This window comes from Protomyctophum parallelum (assembly GCF_964188405.1).
Source record: "Protomyctophum parallelum genome assembly, chromosome: 17".
NCBI classification, from domain to species: Eukaryota; Metazoa; Chordata; class Actinopteri; order Myctophiformes; family Myctophidae; genus Protomyctophum; species Protomyctophum parallelum.
The window spans coordinates 1,627,386-1,652,507 of NC_139719.1; the positions used below are offsets into that span (position 1 = coordinate 1,627,386).

At 38.9% G+C, this 25,122-nt stretch overlaps 1 protein-coding gene across 1 annotated transcript in view; it reads left to right on the forward strand.

The window, feature by feature from the left end:
• The window catches only part of LOC310874102 (uncharacterized protein), a gene marked incomplete at both ends in the record, with an annotated part of 93,874 nt that extends 76,860 nt beyond the window's left edge, over positions 1–17,014 (forward strand). The window contains 2 exons of the mRNA XM_083786777.1: positions 12,707–13,134; positions 16,987–17,014. Coding sequence (XP_083642903.1) covers positions 12,707–13,134; positions 16,987–17,014 — 456 coding nt within the window. The remainder of the gene's footprint in view (positions 1–12,706; positions 13,135–16,986) is intronic.
• Between the last annotated feature and the right edge of the window lie 8,108 nt (positions 17,015–25,122).

The window sequence follows — 25,122 nt, forward strand, 5'->3', positions numbered from 1 at the left end:
ACACAGGGGAAAAGCCCTTTACGTGTACAGTTTGTGGCAAGGGCTGTTTTCATAATGGGGCATTGAAAGTACACATGATGACTCACACAGGGGAAAAGCCCTTTATGTGTACAGTTTGTGGCAAGGGCTGTATTCATAATGGGGCATTAAAATTACACATGAGGACTCATACAGGAGAAAAGCCCTTTGTGTGTACAGTTTGTGGCAAGGGCTGTATTCATAATGGGGCATTAAAAGTACACATGATGACTCATGCAGGGGAAAAACCCTTTATGTGTACAGTTTGTGGCAAGGGCTGCCGTCACACTGGGGAGTTAAAAGTACACATGAGGACTCATACGGGGGAAAAACCCTTTGAGTGTAAAATTTGCAAAAAGGGCTTTACTCAGACTGGTAATCTAGAAACACACATGAAGACACACAAAGAGGAAAAAGCTGTAAATGATGAGTGCTAATGAGAGAGGTGCTATCCCCTCCTTTTGGCTTGTGATTGGCTGATCACCCCATAGTGATGATTGGCTGAGAAATGTATATATTGAAAATAAAAGTGAGGGCAGGAATTTGAAGACGCCAAAAAATATTGTGTTTATTTTATTGCTTGGGATTAAAATGTCATATTCATTAATATTCATACACTAGTGGTGCAATTGTACCTAGTATATTTTAATCACTTAGTTGTATAATTTGTTTAGATTTTCTTTATATAATAGTTGTCTTCATAGAATGCATTGTAACACTAACAGCAAATATGTACTATGTCATACCTGTAAGAAAACTGTCTGTAAATTCTTATTTTTCTAATAAAGGGTTGACAGCTAAAGATCATTGTTAGAAGCTAATCACATCACATGTGTGTCACCTCCCTTAAGTATGGACGCCTTGTACTGTGAACAATACAGTGACAAGAACTGCTTCATTTTATATCCTTCATACCAAACAATTATACTATAAGGAACATGATAGGAGTATTAATTAAATTAAACAGTCTACACATATTTTACCTGAAATTTCTACATTGAACATGACATGAGTAAGTCCTAATGTTACCGAGTGCATACTGTCCATTGTACTTAACCTGTGACCACATGTAGATCTAGCGTATAATAAGAAATGCTTCATGTTCTAACATGTGTGTGTAAGGGTGGTGACACATCCCTTAGTCATACTGATGATGGTTAAAACTATGACAAAATAATAGTAGTTGTGGACGTGAGTTGATATGTTATCTGACAATTGGTATGAATGAAACATGTTTTTATATTTTATTTTTACTGTACAATACCAGTGCATCTAGTCGTAGGATACGGGAATTCCAACTTTATCTACCGTGTTAGAATAAATGGGTTATGAAAACCATTTACGTGTACAGTTTGTGAAAAAGGCTTTAGTCAGAATTGCCATCTAAAAACACACATGGAGATGTGTCATAAAGAGGAAAAAGCTGTTAAATGATGAGTGTTTGCTTTTCTTGAAATAAGTCATTATGTTGACACTTAATGTAAATTATTCAGTTTAGTCCAGCTAGATACATTAAACATGATGGACTATACATCAATTGTTTTAATCAATTTTCAACTTGCATAATGACCCGTCGATATTGATATATGAGAAGCAGCCTAAAGGGAAATCTGAAGAAGCATGCAATGATTCATTCAGGGGAAAAACCCTTTACATGTACAGTTTGTGGCAAGGGCTGTATTCATAACAGCACATTCAAATTACACATGATGACTCATACAGGGGAAAAACCCTTTGAGTGTAAAATTTGCAAAAAGGGCTTTATTCATACTGGTAATCTAAAAACACACATGAGGACTCATACAGGAGAAAAGCCCTTTACGTGTACAATTTGTGGCAAAGAATGTAGTCAAATGAGTAATCTAAAAGTACACATGATGACTCACACAGGGGAAAAGCCCTTTACGTGTACAGTTTGTGGCAAGGGCTGTTTTCATAATGGGGCATTGAAAGTACACATGATGACTCACACAGGGGAAAAGCCCTTTATGTGTACAGTTTGTGGCAAGGGCTGTATTCATAATGGGGCATTAAAATTACACATGAGGACTCATACAGGAGAAAAGCCCTTTGTGTGTACAGTTTGTGGCAAGGGCTGTATTCATAATGGGGCATTAAAAGTACACATGATGACTCATGCAGGGGAAAAACCCTTTATGTGTACAGTTTGTGGCAAGGGCTGCCGTCACACTGGGGAGTTAAAAGTACACATGAGGACTCATACGGGGGAAAAACCCTTTGAGTGTAAAATTTGCAAAAAGGGCTTTACTCAGACTGGTAATCTAGAAACACACATGAAGACACACAAAGAGGAAAAAGCTGTAAATGATGAGTGCTAATGAGAGAGGTGCTATCCCCTCCTTTTGGCTTGTGATTGGCTGATCACCCCATAGTGATGATTGGCTGAGAAATGTATATATTGAAAATAAAAGTGAGGGCAGGAATTTGAAGACGCCAAAAAATATTGTGTTTATTTTATTGCTTGGGATTAAAATGTCATATTCATTAATATTCATACACTAGTGGTGCAATTGTACCTAGTATATTTTAATCACTTAGTTGTATAATTTGTTTAGATTTTCTTTATATAATAGTTGTCTTCATAGAATGCATTGTAACACTAACAGCAAATATGTACTATGTCATACCTGTAAGAAAACTGTCTGTAAATTCTTATTTTTCTAATAAAGGGTTGACAGCTAAAGATCATTGTTAGAAGCTAATCACATCACATGTGTGTCACCTCCCTTAAGTATGGACGCCTTGTACTGTGAACAATACAGTGACAAGAACTGCTTCATTTTATATCCTTCATACCAAACAATTATACTATAAGGAACATGATAGGAGTATTAATTAAATTAAACAGTCTACACATATTTTACCTGAAATTTCTACATTGAACATGACATGAGTAAGTCCTAATGTTACCGAGTGCATACTGTCCATTGTACTTAACCTGTGACCACATGTAGATCTAGCGTATAATAAGAAATGCTTCATGTTCTAACATGTGTGTGTAAGGGTGGTGACACATCCCTTAGTCATACTGATGATGGTTAAAACTATGACAAAATAATAGTAGTTGTGGACGTGAGTTGATATGTTATCTGACAATTGGTATGAATGAAACATGTTTTTATATTTTATTTTTACTGTACAATACCAGTGCATCTAGTCGTAGGATACGGGAATTCCAACTTTATCTACCGTGTTAGAATAAATGGGTTATGAAAACCATTTACGTGTACAGTTTGTGAAAAAGGCTTTAGTCAGAATTGCCATCTAAAAACACACATGGAGATGTGTCATAAAGAGGAAAAAGCTGTTAAATGATGAGTGTTTGCTTTTCTTGAAATAAGTCATTATGTTGACACTTAATGTAAATTATTCAGTTTAGTCCAGCTAGATACATTAAACATGATGGACTATACATCAATTGTTTTAATCAATTTTCAACTTGCATAATGACCCGTCGATATTGATATATGAGAAGCAGCCTAAAGGGAAATCTGAAGAAGCATGCAATGATTCATTCAGGGGAAAAACCCTTTACATGTACAGTTTGTGGCAAGGGCTGTATTCATAACAGCACATTCAAATTACACATGATGACTCATACAGGGGAAAAACCCTTTGAGTGTAAAATTTGCAAAAAGGGCTTTATTCATACTGGTAATCTAAAAACACACATGAGGACTCATACAGGAGAAAAGCCCTTTACGTGTACAATTTGTGGCAAAGAATGTAGTCAAATGAGTAATCTAAAAGTACACATGATGACTCACACAGGGGAAAAGCCCTTTACGTGTACAGTTTGTGGCAAGGGCTGTTTTCATAATGGGGCATTGAAAGTACACATGATGACTCACACAGGGGAAAAGCCCTTTATGTGTACAGTTTGTGGCAAGGGCTGTATTCATAATGGGGCATTAAAATTACACATGAGGACTCATACAGGAGAAAAGCCCTTTGTGTGTACAGTTTGTGGCAAGGGCTGTATTCATAATGGGGCATTAAAAGTACACATGATGACTCATGCAGGGGAAAAACCCTTTATGTGTACAGTTTGTGGCAAGGGCTGCCGTCACACTGGGGAGTTAAAAGTACACATGAGGACTCATACGGGGGAAAAACCCTTTGAGTGTAAAATTTGCAAAAAGGGCTTTACTCAGACTGGTAATCTAGAAACACACATGAAGACACACAAAGAGGAAAAAGCTGTAAATGATGAGTGCTAATGAGAGAGGTGCTATCCCCTCCTTTTGGCTTGTGATTGGCTGATCACCCCATAGTGATGATTGGCTGAGAAATGTATATATTGAAAATAAAAGTGAGGGCAGGAATTTGAAGACGCCAAAAAATATTGTGTTTATTTTATTGCTTGGGATTAAAATGTCATATTCATTAATATTCATACACTAGTGGTGCAATTGTACCTAGTATATTTTAATCACTTAGTTGTATAATTTGTTTAGATTTTCTTTATATAATAGTTGTCTTCATAGAATGCATTGTAACACTAACAGCAAATATGTACTATGTCATACCTGTAAGAAAACTGTCTGTAAATTCTTATTTTTCTAATAAAGGGTTGACAGCTAAAGATCATTGTTAGAAGCTAATCACATCACATGTGTGTCACCTCCCTTAAGTATGGACGCCTTGTACTGTGAACAATACAGTGACAAGAACTGCTTCATTTTATATCCTTCATACCAAACAATTATACTATAAGGAACATGATAGGAGTATTAATTAAATTAAACAGTCTACACATATTTTACCTGAAATTTCTACATTGAACATGACATGAGTAAGTCCTAATGTTACCGAGTGCATACTGTCCATTGTACTTAACCTGTGACCACATGTAGATCTAGCGTATAATAAGAAATGCTTCATGTTCTAACATGTGTGTGTAAGGGTGGTGACACATCCCTTAGTCATACTGATGATGGTTAAAACTATGACAAAATAATAGTAGTTGTGGACGTGAGTTGATATGTTATCTGACAATTGGTATGAATGAAACATGTTTTTATATTTTATTTTTACTGTACAATACCAGTGCATCTAGTCGTAGGATACGGGAATTCCAACTTTATCTACCGTGTTAGAATAAATGGGTTATGAAAACCATTTACGTGTACAGTTTGTGAAAAAGGCTTTAGTCAGAATTGCCATCTAAAAACACACATGGAGATGTGTCATAAAGAGGAAAAAGCTGTTAAATGATGAGTGTTTGCTTTTCTTGAAATAAGTCATTATGTTGACACTTAATGTAAATTATTCAGTTTAGTCCAGCTAGATACATTAAACATGATGGACTATACATCAATTGTTTTAATCAATTTTCAACTTGCATAATGACCCGTCGATATTGATATATGAGAAGCAGCCTAAAGGGAAATCTGAAGAAGCATGCAATGATTCATTCAGGGGAAAAACCCTTTACATGTACAGTTTGTGGCAAGGGCTGTATTCATAACAGCACATTCAAATTACACATGATGACTCATACAGGGGAAAAACCCTTTGAGTGTAAAATTTGCAAAAAGGGCTTTATTCATACTGGTAATCAAAAAACACACATGAGGACTCATACAGGAGAAAAGCCCTTTACGTGTACAATTTGTGGCAAAGAATGTAGTCAAATGAGTAATCTAAAAGTACACATGATGACTCACACAGGGGAAAAGCCCTTTACGTGTACAGTTTGTGGCAAGGGCTGTTTTCATAATGGGGCATTGAAAGTACACATGATGACTCACACAGGGGAAAAGCCCTTTATGTGTACAGTTTGTGGCAAGGGCTGTATTCATAATGGGGCATTAAAATTACACATGAGGACTCATACAGGAGAAAAGCCCTTTGTGTGTACAGTTTGTGGCAAGGGCTGTATTCATAATGGGGCATTAAAAGTACACATGATGACTCATGCAGGGGAAAAACCCTTTATGTGTACAGTTTGTGGCAAGGGCTGCCGTCACACTGGGGAGTTAAAAGTACACATGAGGACTCATACGGGGGAAAAACCCTTTGAGTGTAAAATTTGCAAAAAGGGCTTTACTCAGACTGGTAATCTAGAAACACACATGAAGACACACAAAGAGGAAAAAGCTGTAAATGATGAGTGCTAATGAGAGAGGTGCTATCCCCTCCTTTTGGCTTGTGATTGGCTGATCACCCCATAGTGATGATTGGCTGAGAAATGTATATATTGAAAATAAAAGTGAGGGCAGGAATTTGAAGACGCCAAAAAATATTGTGTTTATTTTATTGCTTGGGATTAAAATGTCATATTCATTAATATTCATACACTAGTGGTGCAATTGTACCTAGTATATTTTAATCACTTAGTTGTATAATTTGTTTAGATTTTCTTTATATAATAGTTGTCTTCATAGAATGCATTGTAACACTAACAGCAAATATGTACTATGTCATACCTGTAAGAAAACTGTCTGTAAATTCTTATTTTTCTAATAAAGGGTTGACAGCTAAAGATCATTGTTAGAAGCTAATCACATCACATGTGTGTCACCTCCCTTAAGTATGGACGCCTTGTACTGTGAACAATACAGTGACAACAAGCTGCTCCAAGACCTCAAATCACCAAAAGAAAGTCACTCCATGAGGAGTCACACAGGTAAGAAATGTTTTAGTTGTGCAGATTGTGGCAAAATGTTTAGCCTAAAGGGAAATCTGAAGAAGCATGCAATGATTCATTCAGGGGAAAAACCCTTTACATGTACAGTTTGTGGCAAGGGCTGTATTCATAACAGCACATTCAAATTACACATGATGACTCATACAGGGGAAAAACCCTTTGAGTGTAAAATTTGCAAAAAGGGCTTTATTCATACTGGTAATCTAAAAACACACATGAGGACTCATACAGGAGAAAAGCCCTTTACGTGTACAATTTGTGGCAAAGAATGTAGTCAAATGAGTAATCTAAAAGTACACATGATGACTCACACAGGGGAAAAGCCCTTTACGTGTACAGTTTGTGGCAAGGGCTGTTTTCATAATGGGGCATTGAAAGTACACATGATGACTCACACAGGGGAAAAGCCCTTTATGTGTACAGTTTGTGGCAAGGGCTGTATTCATAATGGGGCATTAAAATTACACATGAGGACTCATACAGGAGAAAAGCCCTTTGTGTGTACAGTTTGTGGCAAGGGCTGTATTCATAATGGGGCATTAAAAGTACACATGATGACTCATGCAGGGGAAAAACCCTTTATGTGTACAGTTTGTGGCAAGGGCTGCCGTCACACTGGGGAGTTAAAAGTACACATGAGGACTCATACGGGGGAAAAACCCTTTGAGTGTAAAATTTGCAAAAAGGGCTTTACTCAGACTGGTAATCTAGAAACACACATGAAGACACACAAAGAGGAAAAAGCTGTAAATGATGAGTGCTAATGAGAGAGGTGCTATCCCCTCCTTTTGGCTTGTGATTGGCTGATCACCCCATAGTGATGATTGGCTGAGAAATGTATATATTGAAAATAAAAGTGAGGGCAGGAATTTGAAGACGCCAAAAAATATTGTGTTTATTTTATTGCTTGGGATTAAAATGTCATATTCATTAATATTCATACACTAGTGGTGCAATTGTACCTAGTATATTTTAATCACTTAGTGGTATAATTTGTTTAGATTTTCTTTATATAATAGTTGTCTTCATAGAATGCATTGTAACACTAACAGCAAATATGTACTATGTCATACCTGTAAGAAAACTGTCTGTAAATTCTTATTTTTCTAATAAAGGGTTGACAGCTAAAGATCATTGTTAGAAGCTAATCACATCACATGTGTGTCACCTCCCTTAAGTATGGACGCCTTGTACTGTGAACAATACAGTGACAAGAACTGCTTCATTTTATATCCTTCATACCAAACAATTATACTATAAGGAACATGATAGGAGTATTAATTAAATTAAACAGTCTACACATATTTTACCTGAAATTTCTACATTGAACATGACATGAGTAAGTCCTAATGTTACCGAGTGCATACTGTCCATTGTACTTAACCTGTGACCACATGTAGATCTAGCGTATAATAAGAAATGCTTCATGTTCTAACATGTGTGTGTAAGGGTGGTGACACATCCCTTAGTCATACTGATGATGGTTAAAACTATGACAAAATAATAGTAGTTGTGGACGTGAGTTGATATGTTATCTGACAATTGGTATGAATGAAACATGTTTTTATATTTAATTTTTACTGTACAATACCAGTGCATCTAGTCGTAGGATACGGGAATTCCAACTTTATCTACCGTGTTAGAATAAATGGGTTATGAAAACCATTTACGTGTACAGTTTGTGAAAAAGGCTTTAGTCAGAATTGCCATCTAAAAACACACATGGAGATGTGTCATAAAGAGGAAAAAGCTGTTAAATGATGAGTGTTTGCTTTTCTTGAAATAAGTCATTATGTTGACACTTAATGTAAATTATTCAGTTTAGTCCAGCTAGATACATTAAACATGATGGACACATCAATTGTTTTAATCAATTTTCAACTTGCATAATGACCCGTCGATATTGATATATGAGAAGCAGTGTTTTCCCACATTCTTCAGCAATTAAAATGTCACATATCCACAGACTAGTGGTGCAATTGTAACTTGTCTCTGTGTTGACGTGTTGTTTGGACTAACATATCATCATATTGTGTTTAGATTCTCTGTATTATGTTGTCTGAAAATATTTACTCTGTAAAAAAGACTGTCCGTAATTTCTTCTTTAATAAAGGGTTGACAGCTACACATCCTTTGTGTGTTCATTACAGAAAACTCATCACAACACATATGCTTCACCTTCAACTTGTAGGCCTACTGTAAACAATACAGTTAGTCATAAGCTAATTTACATCTGTAGTTCCTTTTGACTTTTCGGGTCGAGGTCCATACAAATACTTTGAAATACAAGCCCTTAAACAGCACCACGTTTACATTACAACATAAATGATACACAATCAACAGTCAACTAATTAAACATTTGGCCCAGACCACCGGGCCTATGCCTGGTACGTCCTGTGGCCAGTCCACCCCTGCTCATACCACCCGAATTTAGAACAAACACGAGGCAATTATCATTCCAATGCTCTGAACACAAGAATGTGGAATGCCCTCACGCCATCCATTAAATATGCAACACTGTTTTCTTTCTAAATTGGCCAAACAAACAAACAAACAAAAATCCATCAGGAGACTAAAAGGTGAGGTAAATGTAAATTTCTCTCTTTTAAACAGTTTTTTATTTGTTGATGACATTTATTATTCTATATATTTTTATTACATGAAAGATCATATTGACCAATTACTCTTGATATGATGGACTATTGAGTCAGTTGTGTGTAGATATGGTTGATGTGTGGCTGTACCTGTACAATAAGCATGGTGCTATACTTCAGTTAAGTAATTTCGTTCCCATTGTTAATGGACAGGTGATAATGGTTAGGGTGTGTAACCCTATTGCTGAATGGATCGACCAACCAATTTGCATGTGATCCTTTTAGTATGATAAGTAGAGTGCATATAGCCTACTCCTACAGTATAGTGTGAATGGATGGAGTGGAACATGTATATAGGATTGGGAAGCATTTGCATTCAAATGATTTAGACTGTAAAATACTTTGCCTAGGCCTGCGACAACTTCTGAAAGGTGACAACAACAACTTGAGCTACTGGTCATCCCTACATTTGGACTTTACAAGGTTAAGCATCCTTAAGATCACGGTATCAATTGCACACAGGGATATATGCAGTCATTGTATGAAGTCATTCTCTCATGGTCAAATAGACATATCACACATGCGTGTTTAAACTCGTGACAGGGTTGAATAGATTTTCTGCCCACACCTATTTTCCTCTCTAGTACTGCCATGTAGAGAAAGACATTTAACTAGGACATGTTAAACTACATGTAGCCTACAGACCATGTTAAAACTACATGTGCAGGACATCAGCAGCCACTTTCTTCCTGTTTTTGATGACAGATGGAACTGGAACATTTACAATATGTTCTCAGCTTCTAGATCGGCTATTTTCCTAATCTACAACACATTATAAAATAGGCCTTGAGAGGATCAACCGTCGGCATACAAAATAATAATAATACGCTCACAGCATGTCACATTGTAAAAACATGCATGCATTTTTTGCTTCCTCCTTTCATTACACTGAGTGATTATTTAAATGGTCAATTAAGGCAACAAGGTTCAAATTCAGAGTAGAAAGTTACATAATGTAGCTTTAACTTCATTATGTTTTACTGAATCTGATTGTCCTTTTATAATGTTTCATTTCCTTAATGTTTGATTACCAACTCATTTAATTGCCTTGCTGTTGGGAGCAGTGATTGGCCGTGTTTTGTTCTATTGTTGGTGTGCCCCGCCCCCTCAATCTGATTGGAGCATCAGGGCCCTCTGTTAGTATTTAACAAGAGTTTGTTGTGCTTTGTGTCACTTACTTTAATCTCTGCTAGTTGTTAAGAGCTGAACTTCTCCTCTCTGCACTATAGGTGAAGCATTTAGTTTTAGTTCTTAAAAAAACTAGTATCAGTTTATTTGGGCAGGTTTAGAGTTATGGCTTTACTACAAACATTGAAGTCCTTGGTCAACCAGAGACTATCTGCTGCTGCTGAGGAGATATTTGGGGTCGTTGGTAGAATTCTAACAGAGTACGAGGATGAAGCTTTCCACATCAAGCAAGAAACTGACCGCCAACGCAGACTACTGGATATGGTTTTACAACCAATCGTCAAACTAAACAGAGCAGGTTGGTAAAACCTTTACTATGTTAACCTTTACTACGTTAACTGTTAAAGGCTTGAACATGTTTGAACACAGTTGGAACTCAATCCATTCATGTTAGGGTTAAACTGATAGCAATAGGTTGTAGCTAATGAAGAAATATATTTGAGGAACAGGGAAAGGCTTGTTTTAGAAGTTAAGCATTGTTGAGGTAAGAAACAATCATTTGTGTGACACTGGAATCAAAACAAACATTAGCACAGATATGGAAATAACAGCAAGAGTGTCATGTTCAAACATGTAACAATATTTTTCTCTTCTCTATCTTCTGTCTAGACTCCATGCACCTCCTTGTGTGTGAAGAGGAGGTATTCACTGAGCAGCAGGACAACTGTCTGGTCCAGGAGGATCCAGAGCCTCCACAGATTAAAGATGAACAGGAGGAGCAAACCTCCAGTCTGATCAAAGAGGATCCAGAGTCTCTACAGATTAAAGATGAACAGCATGAGATAACCTCCAGTCTGATCAAAAAGGAACCAGAGTCTCTGGTTTCTCTAAAGATTAAAGAGGAACATGATGAGCTACTTCAGGGTGGTGGATCAACAGGGACATTACTATCAGTGAAACACGAAGATGGTGATGAAAACATACAAGCAGGACCTGTAGCCAGAACCTCAACTAAACACATGGAAACACAAGCTGATGTAGAGGACTGTGGGACATCACAACCAACTAGTGATGATCAGCTCCTCTTTTCACACTGTTCTGAATCTGACATCACTGAATACAGTGATGATTGGGATGAGACCATGGATGGCCAGTCAAGTTTAAACACAGTGAAATCACACAATGCACAACACATGGGAGGAAATAGTTTGTCTTTGAGCAACAAGCTGCTCCATGACCTCAAATCACCAAAAGAAAGTCACTCCATGAGGAGTCACACAGGTAAGAAATGTTTTAGTTGTGCAGATTGTGGCAAAATGTTTAGCCTAAAGGGAAATCTGAAGAAGCATGCAATGATTCATTCAGGGGAAAAACCCTTTACATGTACAGTTTGTGGCAAAGAATGTAGTCAAATGAGTAATCTAAAAGTACACATGATGACTCACACAGGGGAAAAGCCCTTCACGTGTACAGTCTGTGGCAAGGGCTGTTTTCATAATGGGGCATTAAAAGTACACATGATGACTCACACAGGGGAAAAGCCCTTTACATGTACAGTTTGTGGCAAGGGCTGTATTCATAATGGGGATTTAAATGTACACATGAGGACTCATACAGGGGAAAAACCCTTTGAGTGTAAAATTTGCAAAAAGGGCTTTATTCATACTGGTAATCTAAAAACGCACATGAGGACTCATACAGGGGAAACCCCCTTTACATGTACAGTTTGTGGCAAGGGCTGTAGAAATAATGTGACATTAAAAATACACATGAGGACTCATACAAGGGAAAAGCCCTTTACGTGTACAGTTTGTGGCAAGGGCTGTAGTCAAGAGGGTAATCTAAAAGTACACATGAGGACTCACACAGGGGACAAACCCATTACATGTACAGTTTGTGGCAAGGGCTGCACTCATAATGGAGAATTAAACATACACATGAGGACTCATGCAGGGGAAAAAAGCATTTGATTGTAAAGTTTGTGAGACTGATTGATAATCTAAAAACACACATGAAGACACACAAAGAAGGCATGCAAGGTTTTCAACTTGTATAATGACCTGCTGATATTACAACATGAGAATCAGTGTTTGTCCACATTTGTCAAATTCATTATATGCATTCATATGCATGCACTAGGGGTGCAATTGTAACTCTGTGTGTTGACATGTGGTCCTTGGGCTAACATATTATCATAGTGTATTTTAATCACTAAGTTTTATCATTTGTTTAGATTATCTGTATTATTTACTATGTTGTCTTCAAAGAATGCATTGTAACAGTTCGCTCCTATCCGAACCAGAAGCCATGGATTAACAGTGACATTCGCATCAAACTGAGGGAGCGCACCGTCGCCTTCAAATCCGGGGATGTGGAACTCTACAAGCGATCCAGATATGAACTGAGAAAGGCTATCAAAGCCGCAAAGAGACAGTACAGAGTCAAATTAGAACTCGACTACAGCGGCTGTGACTCGCGGCGAATGTGGAGCGGACTGCAGGCGGTTACGGGCTATAAACCCAAGTCAGGTAATATCACTGACACCTCCGCGTCTTTACCAGACGAGCTGAATAACTTTTTTGCCCGCTTCGAGGCTCACAACTCGGACCCAGCCACTGCGCAGAGCGCACCGGAGGCGGTGGACCTGCAGGTGACGCAGAGGTCTGTGAGTAAAGCGTTTCAAAAAGTTAATGCTCATAAAGCTGCAGGGCCAGACGGGATAGCCTCTCGTGTCCTTAAGACATGCTATAACCAGCTGTCATGGGTTTACACAGACATATTTAACCTGTCCCTGTCACTGTGTGTGGTGCCATTGTGTTTTAAAAAAACAATAATTGTACCCATTGCCAAGAAAAAACCTGTTACCTGTCTCAATGATTATCGACCTGTTGCTTTGACATCTGTTCTCATGAAATGCCTGGAGAAAATGGTTATCTCTTATATCAAGAGCATAATTCCTGCTAGTATTGATCCTTTACAGTTTGCTTACTGTGCAAATAGATCTGTGGATGATGCAATCTCTCTTGCTTTACACACTGCCCTGGTACATCTAGACAAGAAAAGCTCTTATGTCAGACTACTGTTCATAGACTATAGTTCCGCATTTAACACTATTGTACCATCTAAATTAGTGTTGAAACTCAGTGGACTTGGTGTGGGCAGCTCCATCTGTAACTGGCTATTTGATTTTCTGACGGGTAGGCCCCAGTGTGTTCGCATAGGAGAGAGAAGCTCATCCACAATTCTCACCAGAACCGGTGCGCCCCAAGGCTGCTGCCTCAGTCCTCTGCTGTACAGCTTGTTTACGTTTGATTGTGTCGCCAGATACGAGAATAACATCATAATTAAATTTGCGGATGATACCACAGTGATCGGACTAATAACCGACGGTGATGAGAGGGCCTATAGGAGGGAGATAGAGGATCTAACTCTATGGTGCGATAACAACAACCTCTCACTTAACACCAATAAGACCAAAGAAATCATTGTAGACTTTAGGAAGTCCAAAGGCATCCACACCCCCATTTCCATCAAAGGGTCATCTGTCGACATAGTTGATAACTTTAAATTCCTGGGCATACATATCACAGACACATTCACATGGTCACTCAACAACGAGTACATCCTCAAGAAGGCGCAGCAGCGACTGTACTTTCTGAGGCGCCTTAAAAAATTTGGCTTAAGTACAAAAGGACTAGTGAACTTTTATCGCTGTATAATTGAAAGTGTCTTAACTGGCTGTATCACAGTGTGGTACGGTAACACGACCGCTCAGGACTGCAACAGGTTGCAGAGGACCATTAAAACAGCAGCTAAAATCATCGGCACTACAGAATTACCCAGTCTCCATAACATCTACACCACTCGCTGTATGAAAAAAGCCCATAACATCATGGAAGACACCAGCCACCCCGCAAATACCCTGTTCAAACTACTCCCCTCCAAAAAACGCTACCAGAGCATCAAATCTCGTACCACCCGTCTCAGTAACAGTTTTTACCCCCAGGCAGTCAGGCTGCTGAACAGCTGACCTTGAACTGTATTGCACTTCACTTCACTTGCACTTTCTTTTACTGTTTTTTGTCTTTTCTTGCACTATAGATGTTTGTTTATGTCCTGTGTATGTAAGACGGAGAGTGCTCTGAGCAAAATAAATTTCATTGTATGTATACTCTGTATCTATACAAATGACAAATAAACCTGAACCTGAACCTGAACATATTTACTATATCATACCTGTAAAAAAAAACACTGTCCGTAATTTCTTCTTTTTCAAATAAAGGTTTGACAGCTACAGAGCCTTTATGTGTGTTCATTACAAGAAGCTCATCACTACACACGTGTTTCACCTCCAGTATGGACATCTTGTACTGTGAACAATACAGTGACAAGAACTGCTTCATTTTACATCCTTCATACCAAACAATTATACTATAAGGAACATGATAGGAGTATTCATTTTACACACCACACACCTTTTACTTGAACTATTGCTACATTGAATATGTCTTATTGTTACTGTGTGCATCCATTTTACTAAGTAACTCTAATGGAAAATAAGAAATGCTTCACACAGTTCTGTGTACGGATGGTGACACATCCCTTAATCATCACTGTGATGATGGTAAAACTATGACAGAAAAATAGTAGTTGTGGACATGAAGTGAGTTGATATGTTATCTGACAATTGGTATGAATTAAGATGTCTGTCAGATTGACCAGTTACTCTTGATGGACGATGAAGGGTACAGGCTTTAGTTTTGACACTATTATTGGTCCGACAGTCATTAGACCGACAACCGAAAAATTAACAATTTAGGACGTATGAGGTTCCCACCCGACAGTGATGATACACACACAACCGAAGCATGCCAGCAATCTAGGGCCGACTTAAAACAATAACACACTCAGACATGTATGAGTGCACCCGCGCACACCCATTGGCGTGCAGAGTGCCCCTGTCCCTTTAATAAGGAGTGGAGGATACAGGATCCATTATCCCACTATTGAAATGACAATGTATAAAAGCCAATTCATTCCCAGCAGGGTGAGTGTGAGCCACTCCAAGCAGCAGCCGTGTTGTGCCAGTATGGTTCCCTCCTTCCAAAGCCTGACCACGCTCTGTCATTAAATGGGAGACAATGGACTGCTAGGCCTGAAGGCTCTGTGTATTGTTATCACAAGCCAGACAGACAGACACAGAGTGGGTTGTTGTAGGGCCAGGCAATTAAGTAATTTTGTTACCCCCAAAAAAGGGGGACAGTCCACTCAGTACCCTCATAGCTGGGTAACTATACTGAATGACGCCAGCACCCGGATTTAGAACAAGCATGGGACAATTATTATCATTCTACTGTTCTGAACACCATAATGTGGAATGCCCTCACACCATCCATTACAAATATGTATTTCTTTCTAAATTGGCCAAACAAACAAAACAAAAATCAGGAGACTAAAACAGAGTGCTGTATGTGTTGGTGACATTTACTATTGTGTAATTTTGTTATTATAAACAAAGCATGTCTTTTCAGATTGTCCAATACTCTTAATATGGTGGACTATTGAGTCAGTTGTGTGTGGCATGATGCTACTGTACAATACCAGTAATAATATGAATGATGCCATTATGTCTGGTGGTAGGCTATGGGCATATATGGCCAAGTATCTAACTTGTTAGATACAGATGTTTACATACAAAAGTATGTCTTTGTCTCGTTTGTATGTGTTTTTTTTAAACAAAGCGTTTATTTGCATTCAAATGATTTAGAACAAATTAATTCTCTCATGGTCAAATAGACATCTCACACATACATGTTTAAACTTGTGACATGGTTGAATAGATTTTCTGTCCACGCCTAATTTCCTACTGCCATATACAGAAAGATATTTCACCAGGGCATGTTAAACTACATGTAGAGACAATGTTAAAACTACATGCAGATAACTACATGTACAGTATGTATGTTGAAACTACTATGACCCTAGAATAAAAACGTAGTATTGAGTTCTGAAACAAACTCCCTGAAAAAGTGCAGCTCTGCAACAACTGTAATTTACCGATATTTATACAGTTAAAAACATGCATTTTTGCTTCTTCCTTTCATTGATATTTTATTATTTAAATGTTCAATTTCAGGGTAGAATAGGAAAGTAACATAATGCATGTTTAACTTTATTATGTTTTACTGAATCTGATCGTCATTGTATAATGTTTGATAGAAGACATTGAGTTGCCTTGTTGTTGGGAGCAGTGATTGGCCAGTTTTGTTATATTGTTGGTGTGCCCCGCCCCCCCTCGATCTGATTGGAGCATCAGGGCCCTCTGATAGTATTTAACAAGAGTTTGTTCTGCTTGGAGTCACTTTAACTCTGCTAGTTGTTAAGAGCTGTGTTTATTTGGGCAAGTTTTGAGTTATTTTTGCTGCACGGATCAATGTGAGAAAAAGTACAATGCTGTTTTCGCTGTCCTCGTCCTCATCTCTTCTCTCCCCCCTCCCAACTCTGAAACATCAGAGATGGGAATATGAAGAGAAAAGGCTGAACATCATCATCACAGACCCCGTGCGCGCAGGTCCGTGAAGGCCCTCAGCTTAGGTCGGTCAATCAAGCCACTGCTGCTCCGTGCTGCGTCTCCCCGCTCGCCGCCCGCGATTGCTGTCCCCGTGCCGACGTGATGTCCAAGGCCGCCGTGTGGCTGTTGCTCCCGTCGACCGCTCCGCTGCCCACTTGTCCGGCGGCTGGTATCGGTCCCCGTTGCACAACACTCCTCATCGCGGTGGTCGTCGTCATCATCCCCGCTGCGTATGGACAAGATCACGGTCGGGTCCGCTGGAACTTCTTCGTCGCCGTTCACAAAAACTCCCCAAAAGTCCACTGGTTCGTTGTGCCTGGAATGGAATGATCCACCCCAACGACACCGTGTATTCAGGCTCCAACTTGTCGTATATTTCATACTATACAGGAGATAAATGTGAACGGCAAACAGACGAGATGATGTTCCCAGATGTTGTTTATTCAGAGTCCACAGCGCAGCAGCATAGCATAGCATAAGCTCACACAGGAGCCAGAGCCAGCTGGCCACAAGTCATGACCACTGACCAGCCTCGACTGACTAACCCCCCGTTCCCCTCAGAGTACAGGTATTAAGTACAGATTCTCAAACTAAGGTGAGAATGTAGGCGTGTGCACTGTTCCTCTGAAGACCCATTGATCAACCATGTGCCAACACCAATTCTATTGTTACACAAATTGCAGCAGGAACAGACAGTAAACCGTAAACAAACCATCTCGACACCCTGCTTTTGAATGGCAAAGGCAGGTCTTGTATAGACAGAGTGCCTGCAGACTTTAAGACAGACAGGATAGGCCCTAACATACATTTGCACAAGAACATGGCCTATTGCCTATAATTATGGATTCCCAGATACGACAGATGTCTGTCCCATTGTTAACAGACAGGTGATAATGGGTTAGGGTGTGTAACCCTATTGCTGAATGGATCGACACACCAATTTGCATTTGATCCTTTTAGTGTGATAAGTAGAGTGCATATAGCCTACTTCTACAGTATAGTGTGAATGGATGGAGTGGAACATGTATATAGGATTGGGAAGCATTTGCATTCAAATGATTTAGACTGTAAAATACTTTGCCTAGGCCTGCGACAACTTCTGAAAGGTGACAACAACAACTTGAGCTACGTACTGGTCATCCCTACATTTGGACTTTACAAGGTTAAGCATCCTTAATATCACGGTATCAATTGCACACAGCGATATATGCAGTCATTGTATGAAGTCATTCTCTCATGGTCAAATAGACATCTCACACATGCATGTTTAAACTTGTGACATGAGTGTTGAATATATTTTCTATCCAACACCTATTTTCCTCTCTAGTACTGCCATGTAGAGAAAGATATTTAACTAGGACATCTTATACTACATGTAGCCTACAGACCATGTTAAAAATACATGTGCAGGACATCGACAGCCACTTTCTTCCTGTTTTTGATGACAGGTGGAACTGGAACATTTACAATATGTTCTCAGCTTCTAGATCGGCTATTTTCCTAATCTACAACACATTATAAAATAGGGCTTGAGAGGATCAACCGTCAGCATACAAAATAATAATAATACGCTCACAGCATGTCACATTGTAAAAACATGCATGCATTTTTTGCTTCCTCCTTTCATTACACTGAGTGATTATTTAAATGGTCAATTAAGGCAACAAGGTTCAAATTCAGAGTAGAAAGTTACATAATGTAGCTTTAACTTCATTATGTTTTACTGAATCTGATTGTCCTTTTATAATGTTTCATTTCCTTAATGTTTGATTACCAACTCATTTAATTGCCTTGCTGTTGGGAGCAGTGATTGGCCGTGTTTTGTTCTATTGTTGGTGTGCCCCGCCCCCTCAATCTGATTGGAGCATCAGGGCCCTCTGTTAGTATTTAACAAGAGTTTGTTGTGCTTTGTGTCACTTACTTTAATCTCTGCTAGTTGTTAAGAGCTGAACTTCTCCTCTCTGCACTATAGGTGAAGCATTTAGTTTTAGTTCTTAAAAAAACTAGTATCAGTTTATTTGGGCAGGTTTAGAGTTATGGCTTTACTACAAACATTGAAGTCCTTGGTCAACCAGAGACTATCTGCTGCTGCTGAGGAGATATTTGGGGTCGTTGGTAGAATTCTAACAGAGTACGAGGATGAAGCTTTCCACATCAAGCAAGAAACTGACCGCCAACGCAGACTACTGGATATGGTTTTACAACCAATCGTCAAACTAAACAGAGCAGGTTGGTAAAACCTTTACTATGTTAACCTTTACTACGTTAACTGTTAAAGGCTTGAACATGTTTGAACACAGTTGGAACTCAATCCATTCATGTTAGGGTTAAACTGATAGCAATAGGTTGTAGCTAATGAAGAAATATATTTGAGGAACAGGGAAAGGCTTGTTTTAGAAGTTAAGCATTGTTGAGGTAAGAAACAATCATTTGTGTGACACTGGAATCAAAACAAACATTAGCACAGATATGGAAATAACAGCAAGAGTGTCATGTTCAAACATGTAACAATATTTTTCTCTTCTCTATCTTCTGTCTAGACTCCATGCACCTCCTTGTGTGTGAAGAGGAGGTATTCACTGAGCAGCAGGACAACTGTCTGGTCCAGGAGGATCCAGAGCCTCCACAGATTAAAGATGAACAGGAGGAGCAAACCTCCAGTCTGATCAAAGAGGATCCAGAGTCTCTACAGATTAAAGATGAACAGCATGAGATAACCTCCAGTCTGATCAAAAAGGAACCAGAGTCTCTGGTTTCTCTAAAGATTAAAGAGGAACATGATGAGCTACTTCAGGGTGGTGGATCAACAGGGACATTACTATCAGTGAAACACGAAGATGGTGATGAAAACATACAAGCAGGACCTGTAGCCAGAACCTCAACTAAACACATGGAAACACAAGCTGATGTAGAGGACTGTGGGACATCACAACCAACTAGTGATGATCAGCTCCTCTTTTCACACTGTTCTGAATCTGACATCACTGAATACAGTGATGATTGGGATGAGACCATGGATGGCCAGTCAAGTTTAAACACAGTGAAATCACACAATGCACAACACATGGGAGGAAATAGTTTGTCTTTGAGCAACAAGCTGCTCCATGACCTCAAATCACCAAAAGAAAGTCACTCCATGAGGAGTCACACAGGTAAGAAATGTTTTAGTTGTGCAGATTGTGGCAAAATGTTTAGCCTAAAGGGAAATCTGAAGAAGCATGCAATGATTCATTCAGGGGAAAAACCCTTTACATGTACAGTTTGTGGCAAAGAATGTAGTCAAATGAGTAATCTAAAAGTACACATGATGACTCACACAGGGGAAAAGCCCTTCACGTGTACAGTCTGTGGCAAGGGCTGTTTTCATAATGGGGCATTAAAAGTACACATGATGACTCACACAGGGGAAAAGCCCTTTACATGTACAGTTTGTGGCAAGGGCTGTATTCATAATGGGGATTTAAATGTACACATGAGGACTCATACAGGGGAAAAACCCTTTGAGTGTAAAATTTGCAAAAAGGGCTTTATTCATACTGGTAATCTAAAAACGCACATGAGGACTCATACAGGGGAAACCCCCTTTACATGTACAGTTTGTGGCAAGGGCTGTAGAAATAATGTGACATTAAAAATACACATGAGGACTCATACAAGGGAAAAGCCCTTTACGTGTACAGTTTGTGGCAAGGGCTGTAGTCAAGAGGGTAATCTAAAAGTACACATGAGGACTCACACAGGGGACAAACCCATTACATGTACAGTTTGTGGCAAGGGCTGCACTCATAATGGAGAATTAAACATACACATGAGGACTCATGCAGGGGAAAAAAGCATTTGATTGTAAAGTTTGTGAGACTGATTGATAATCTAAAAACACACATGAAGACACACAAAGAAGGCATGCAAGGTTTTCAACTTGTATAATGACCTGCTGATATTACAACATGAGAATCAGTGTTTGTCCACATTTGTCAAATTCATTATATGCATTCATATGCATGCACTAGGGGTGCAATTGTAACTCTGTGTGTTGACATGTGGTCCTTGGGCTAACATATTATCATAGTGTATTTTAATCACTAAGTTTGATCATTTGTTTAGATTATCTGTATTATTTACTATGTTGTCTTCAAAGAATGCATTGTAACGGAACATATTTACTATATCATACCTGTAAAAAAAAACACTGTCCGTAATTTCTTCTTTTTCAAATAAAGGTTTGACAGCTACAGAGCCTTTATGTGTGTTCATTACAAGAAGCTCATCACTACACACGTGTTTCACCTCCAGTATGGACATCTTGTACTGTGAACAATACAGTGACAAGAACTGCTTCATTTTACATCCTTCATACCAAACAATTATACTATAAGGAACATGATAGGAGTATTCATTTTACACACCACACACCTTTTACTTGAACTATTGCTACATTGAATATGTCTTATTGTTACTGTGTGCATCCATTTTACTAAGTAACTCTAATGGAAAATAAGAAATGCTTCACACAGTTCTGTGTACGGATGGTGACACATCCCTTAATCATCACTGTGATGATGGTAAAACTATGACAGAAAAATAGTAGTTGTGGACATGAAGTGAGTTGATATGTTATCTGACAATTGGTATGAATTAAGATGTCTGTCAGATTGACCAGTTACTCTTGATGGACGATGAAGGGTACAGGCTTTAGTTTTGACACTATTATTGGTCCGACAGTCATTAGACCGACAACCGAAAAATTAACAATTTAGGACGTATGAGGTTCCCACCCGACAGTGATGATACACACACAACCGAAGCATGCCAGCAATCTAGGGCCGACTTAAAACAATAACACACTCAGACATGTATGAGTGCACCCGCGCACACCCATTGGCGTGCAGAGTGCCCCTGTCCCTTTAATAAGGAGTGGAGGATACAGGATCCATTATCCCACTATTGAAATGACAATGTATAAAAGCCAATTCATTCCCAGCAGGGTGAGTGTGAGCCACTCCAAGCAGCAGCCGTGTTGTGCCAGTATGGTTCCCTCCTTCCAAAGCCTGACCACGCTCTGTCATTAAATGGGAGACAATGGACTGCTAGGCCTGAAGGCTCTGTGTATTGTTATCACAAGCCAGACAGACAGACACAGAGTGGGTTGTTGTAGGGCCAGGCAATTAAGTAATTTTGTTACCCCCAAAAAAGGGGGACAGTCCACTCAGTACCCTCATAGCTGGGTAACTATACTGAATGACGCCAGCACCCGGATTTAGAACAAGCATGGGACAATTATTATCATTCTACTGTTCTGAACACCAGAATGTGGAATGCCCTCACACCATCCATTACAAATATGTATTTCTTTCTAAATTGGCCAAACAAACAAAACAAAAATCAGGAGACTAAAACAGAGTGCTGTATGTGTTGGTGACATTTACTATTGTGTAATTTTGTTATTATAAACAAAGCATGTCTTTTCAGATTGTCCAATACTCTTAATATGGTGGACTATTGAGTCAGTTGTGTGTGGCATGATGCTACTGTACAATACCAGTAATAATATGAATGATGCCATTATGTCTGGTGGTAGGCTATGGGCATATATGGCCAAGTATCTAACTTGTTAGATACAGATGTTTACATACAAAAGTATGTCTTTGTCTCGTTTGTATGTGTTTTTTTTAAACAAAGCGTTTATTTGCATTCAAATGATTTAGAACAAATTAATTCTCTCATGGTCAAATAGACATCTCACACATACATGTTTAAACTTGTGACATGGTTGAATAGATTTTCTGTCCACGCCTAATTTCCTACTGCCATATACAGAAAGATATTTCACCAGGGCATGTTAAACTACATGTAGAGACAATGTTAAAACTACATGCAGATAACTACATGTACAGTATGTATGTTGAAACTACTATGACCCTAGAATAAAAACGTAGTATTGAGTTCTGAAACAAACTCCCTGAAAAAGTGCAGCTCTGCAACAACTGTAATTTACCGATATTTATACAGTTAAAAACATGCATTTTTGCTTCTTCCTTTCATTGATATTTTATTATTTAAATGTTCAATTTCAGGGTAGAATAGGAAAGTAACATAATGCATGTTTAACTTTATTATGTTTTACTGAATCTGATCGTCATTGTATAATGTTTGATAGAAGACATTGAGTTGCCTTGTTGTTGGGAGCAGTGATTGGCCAGTTTTGTTATATTGTTGGTGTGCCCCGCCCCCCCTCGATCTGATTGGAGCATCAGGGCCCTCTGATAGTATTTAACAAGAGTTTGTTCTGCTTGGAGTCACTTTAACTCTGCTAGTTGTTAAGAGCTGTGTTTATTTGGGCAAGTTTTGAGTTATGTCTTTACTACAAACATTGAAGGCCTTGGTCAACCAGAGACTATCTGCTGCTGCTGAAGAGATATTTGGGGTCGTTGGAAGAATTATAACAGAGTACGAGGATGAAGCTTTCCACATCAAGCAGGAAACTGACCGCCAACGCAGACTACTGGAAATGGTTTTACAACCAATCTTCAAACTACACAGTGCAGGTTGGTAAAACGTTTACTATTTTAACCTTAACTCCGTTAACTGTTGTTTGAACATGTTTTAACACAGTTGGAAGAGGAACTCTCAATCCATTCATGATTGATATCTAATGAGGTTGTAGCTAATGAGTCCTAACAGCATTAGGACAGATATGGAACAGTGGAAGTTTTCTCCAACCACAACTACATAAGCAGTTGAACACATCTAATCTTGACCAATAGGCTACAAAGACACCGTAAAACAGAATGCAAGTCATGTTCAAACAATATAATTATTCTGTATCTTTTGTCTAGACTCCATAAACCTCCTTGTGTGCAAAGAGGAGGTATTCACTGAGCAGCAGATAACCTACAGTCTGGTCCAGGGGGATAAAGAGCCTCCACAGATTAAAGATGAACAGGAGGAGCGAACCTCCAGTCTGATCAAAGAGGAACCATCATCTCCACAGATTAAAGAGGAACTTGATGAGCTACTTCAAAGATCAGAGGAAGATGGTGGATCAACGGAGATATTACTATCAGTGAAACATGAACATGATGAAAACATACAAACCAAAACTGTAGCCGGCACCTCATCTAAACACAATGAAACACAAGCTGATGTAGAGGACTGTGGAACACCACAACCAACTAGTGATGATCAGCTGCTCTCTTCACACTATTCTGAATCTGACATCACTGAAGACAGTGATGAGTGGGATACCATGGGTGACCAGTCTGGTTTAAACACACTGAAATCGCACAATACACAACACATGGGAGGAAATAGTTTGTCTTTGAGCAACAAGCTGCTCCATGACATCAACTCACCAAAACAAAGTCACTCCATGAGTCAAATACGTAAGAAATGTTTTAGTTGTGCAGATTGTGGCAAAATGTTTAGTCTAAAGGGAAATCTGAAGAAGCATGCAATGGTTCATTCAGGGGAAAAGCAATTTGTTTGTAGAGTTTGTGGCACAGGCTTTGTTCGAACGGTTGATCTAAAAAGACACATGAGGACCCACACAGGGGAAAATCCCTTTGCATGTACAGTTTGTGGCAAGGGTTGTACTCATTTATGGGGATTTAAAAATACACATGAGGACTCATACAGGGGAAAAACCCTTTATGTGTACAGTTTGTGAAAAAGGCTTTAGTAGAAGAAGTAATCTTAAAACACATATGATGACTCATACAGGGGAAAGGCCCTTTACGTGTACAGTTTGTGGCAAGGGCTGTATTCATAATGCGGCATTAAAAGTGCACATGATGACTCATACAGGGGAAAGACCCTTTACGTGTACAGTTTGTGGCAAGGGCTGTGTTCATAATGGGGCATTACAAGTACACATGAGGACTCATACAGGGGAAAAGCACTTTATGTGTACAGTCTGTGGCAAGGGCTGCTGTCACACTGGGATGTTAAAAGTACACATGAAGACTCATACAGGGGTAAAACCCTTGGAGTGTAAAATTTGCAAAAAGGGCTTTACTCAGACTGGTAGTCTAGAAAAGCACATGAAGACACATAAAGAGGAAAAAGCTGTAAATGATGAG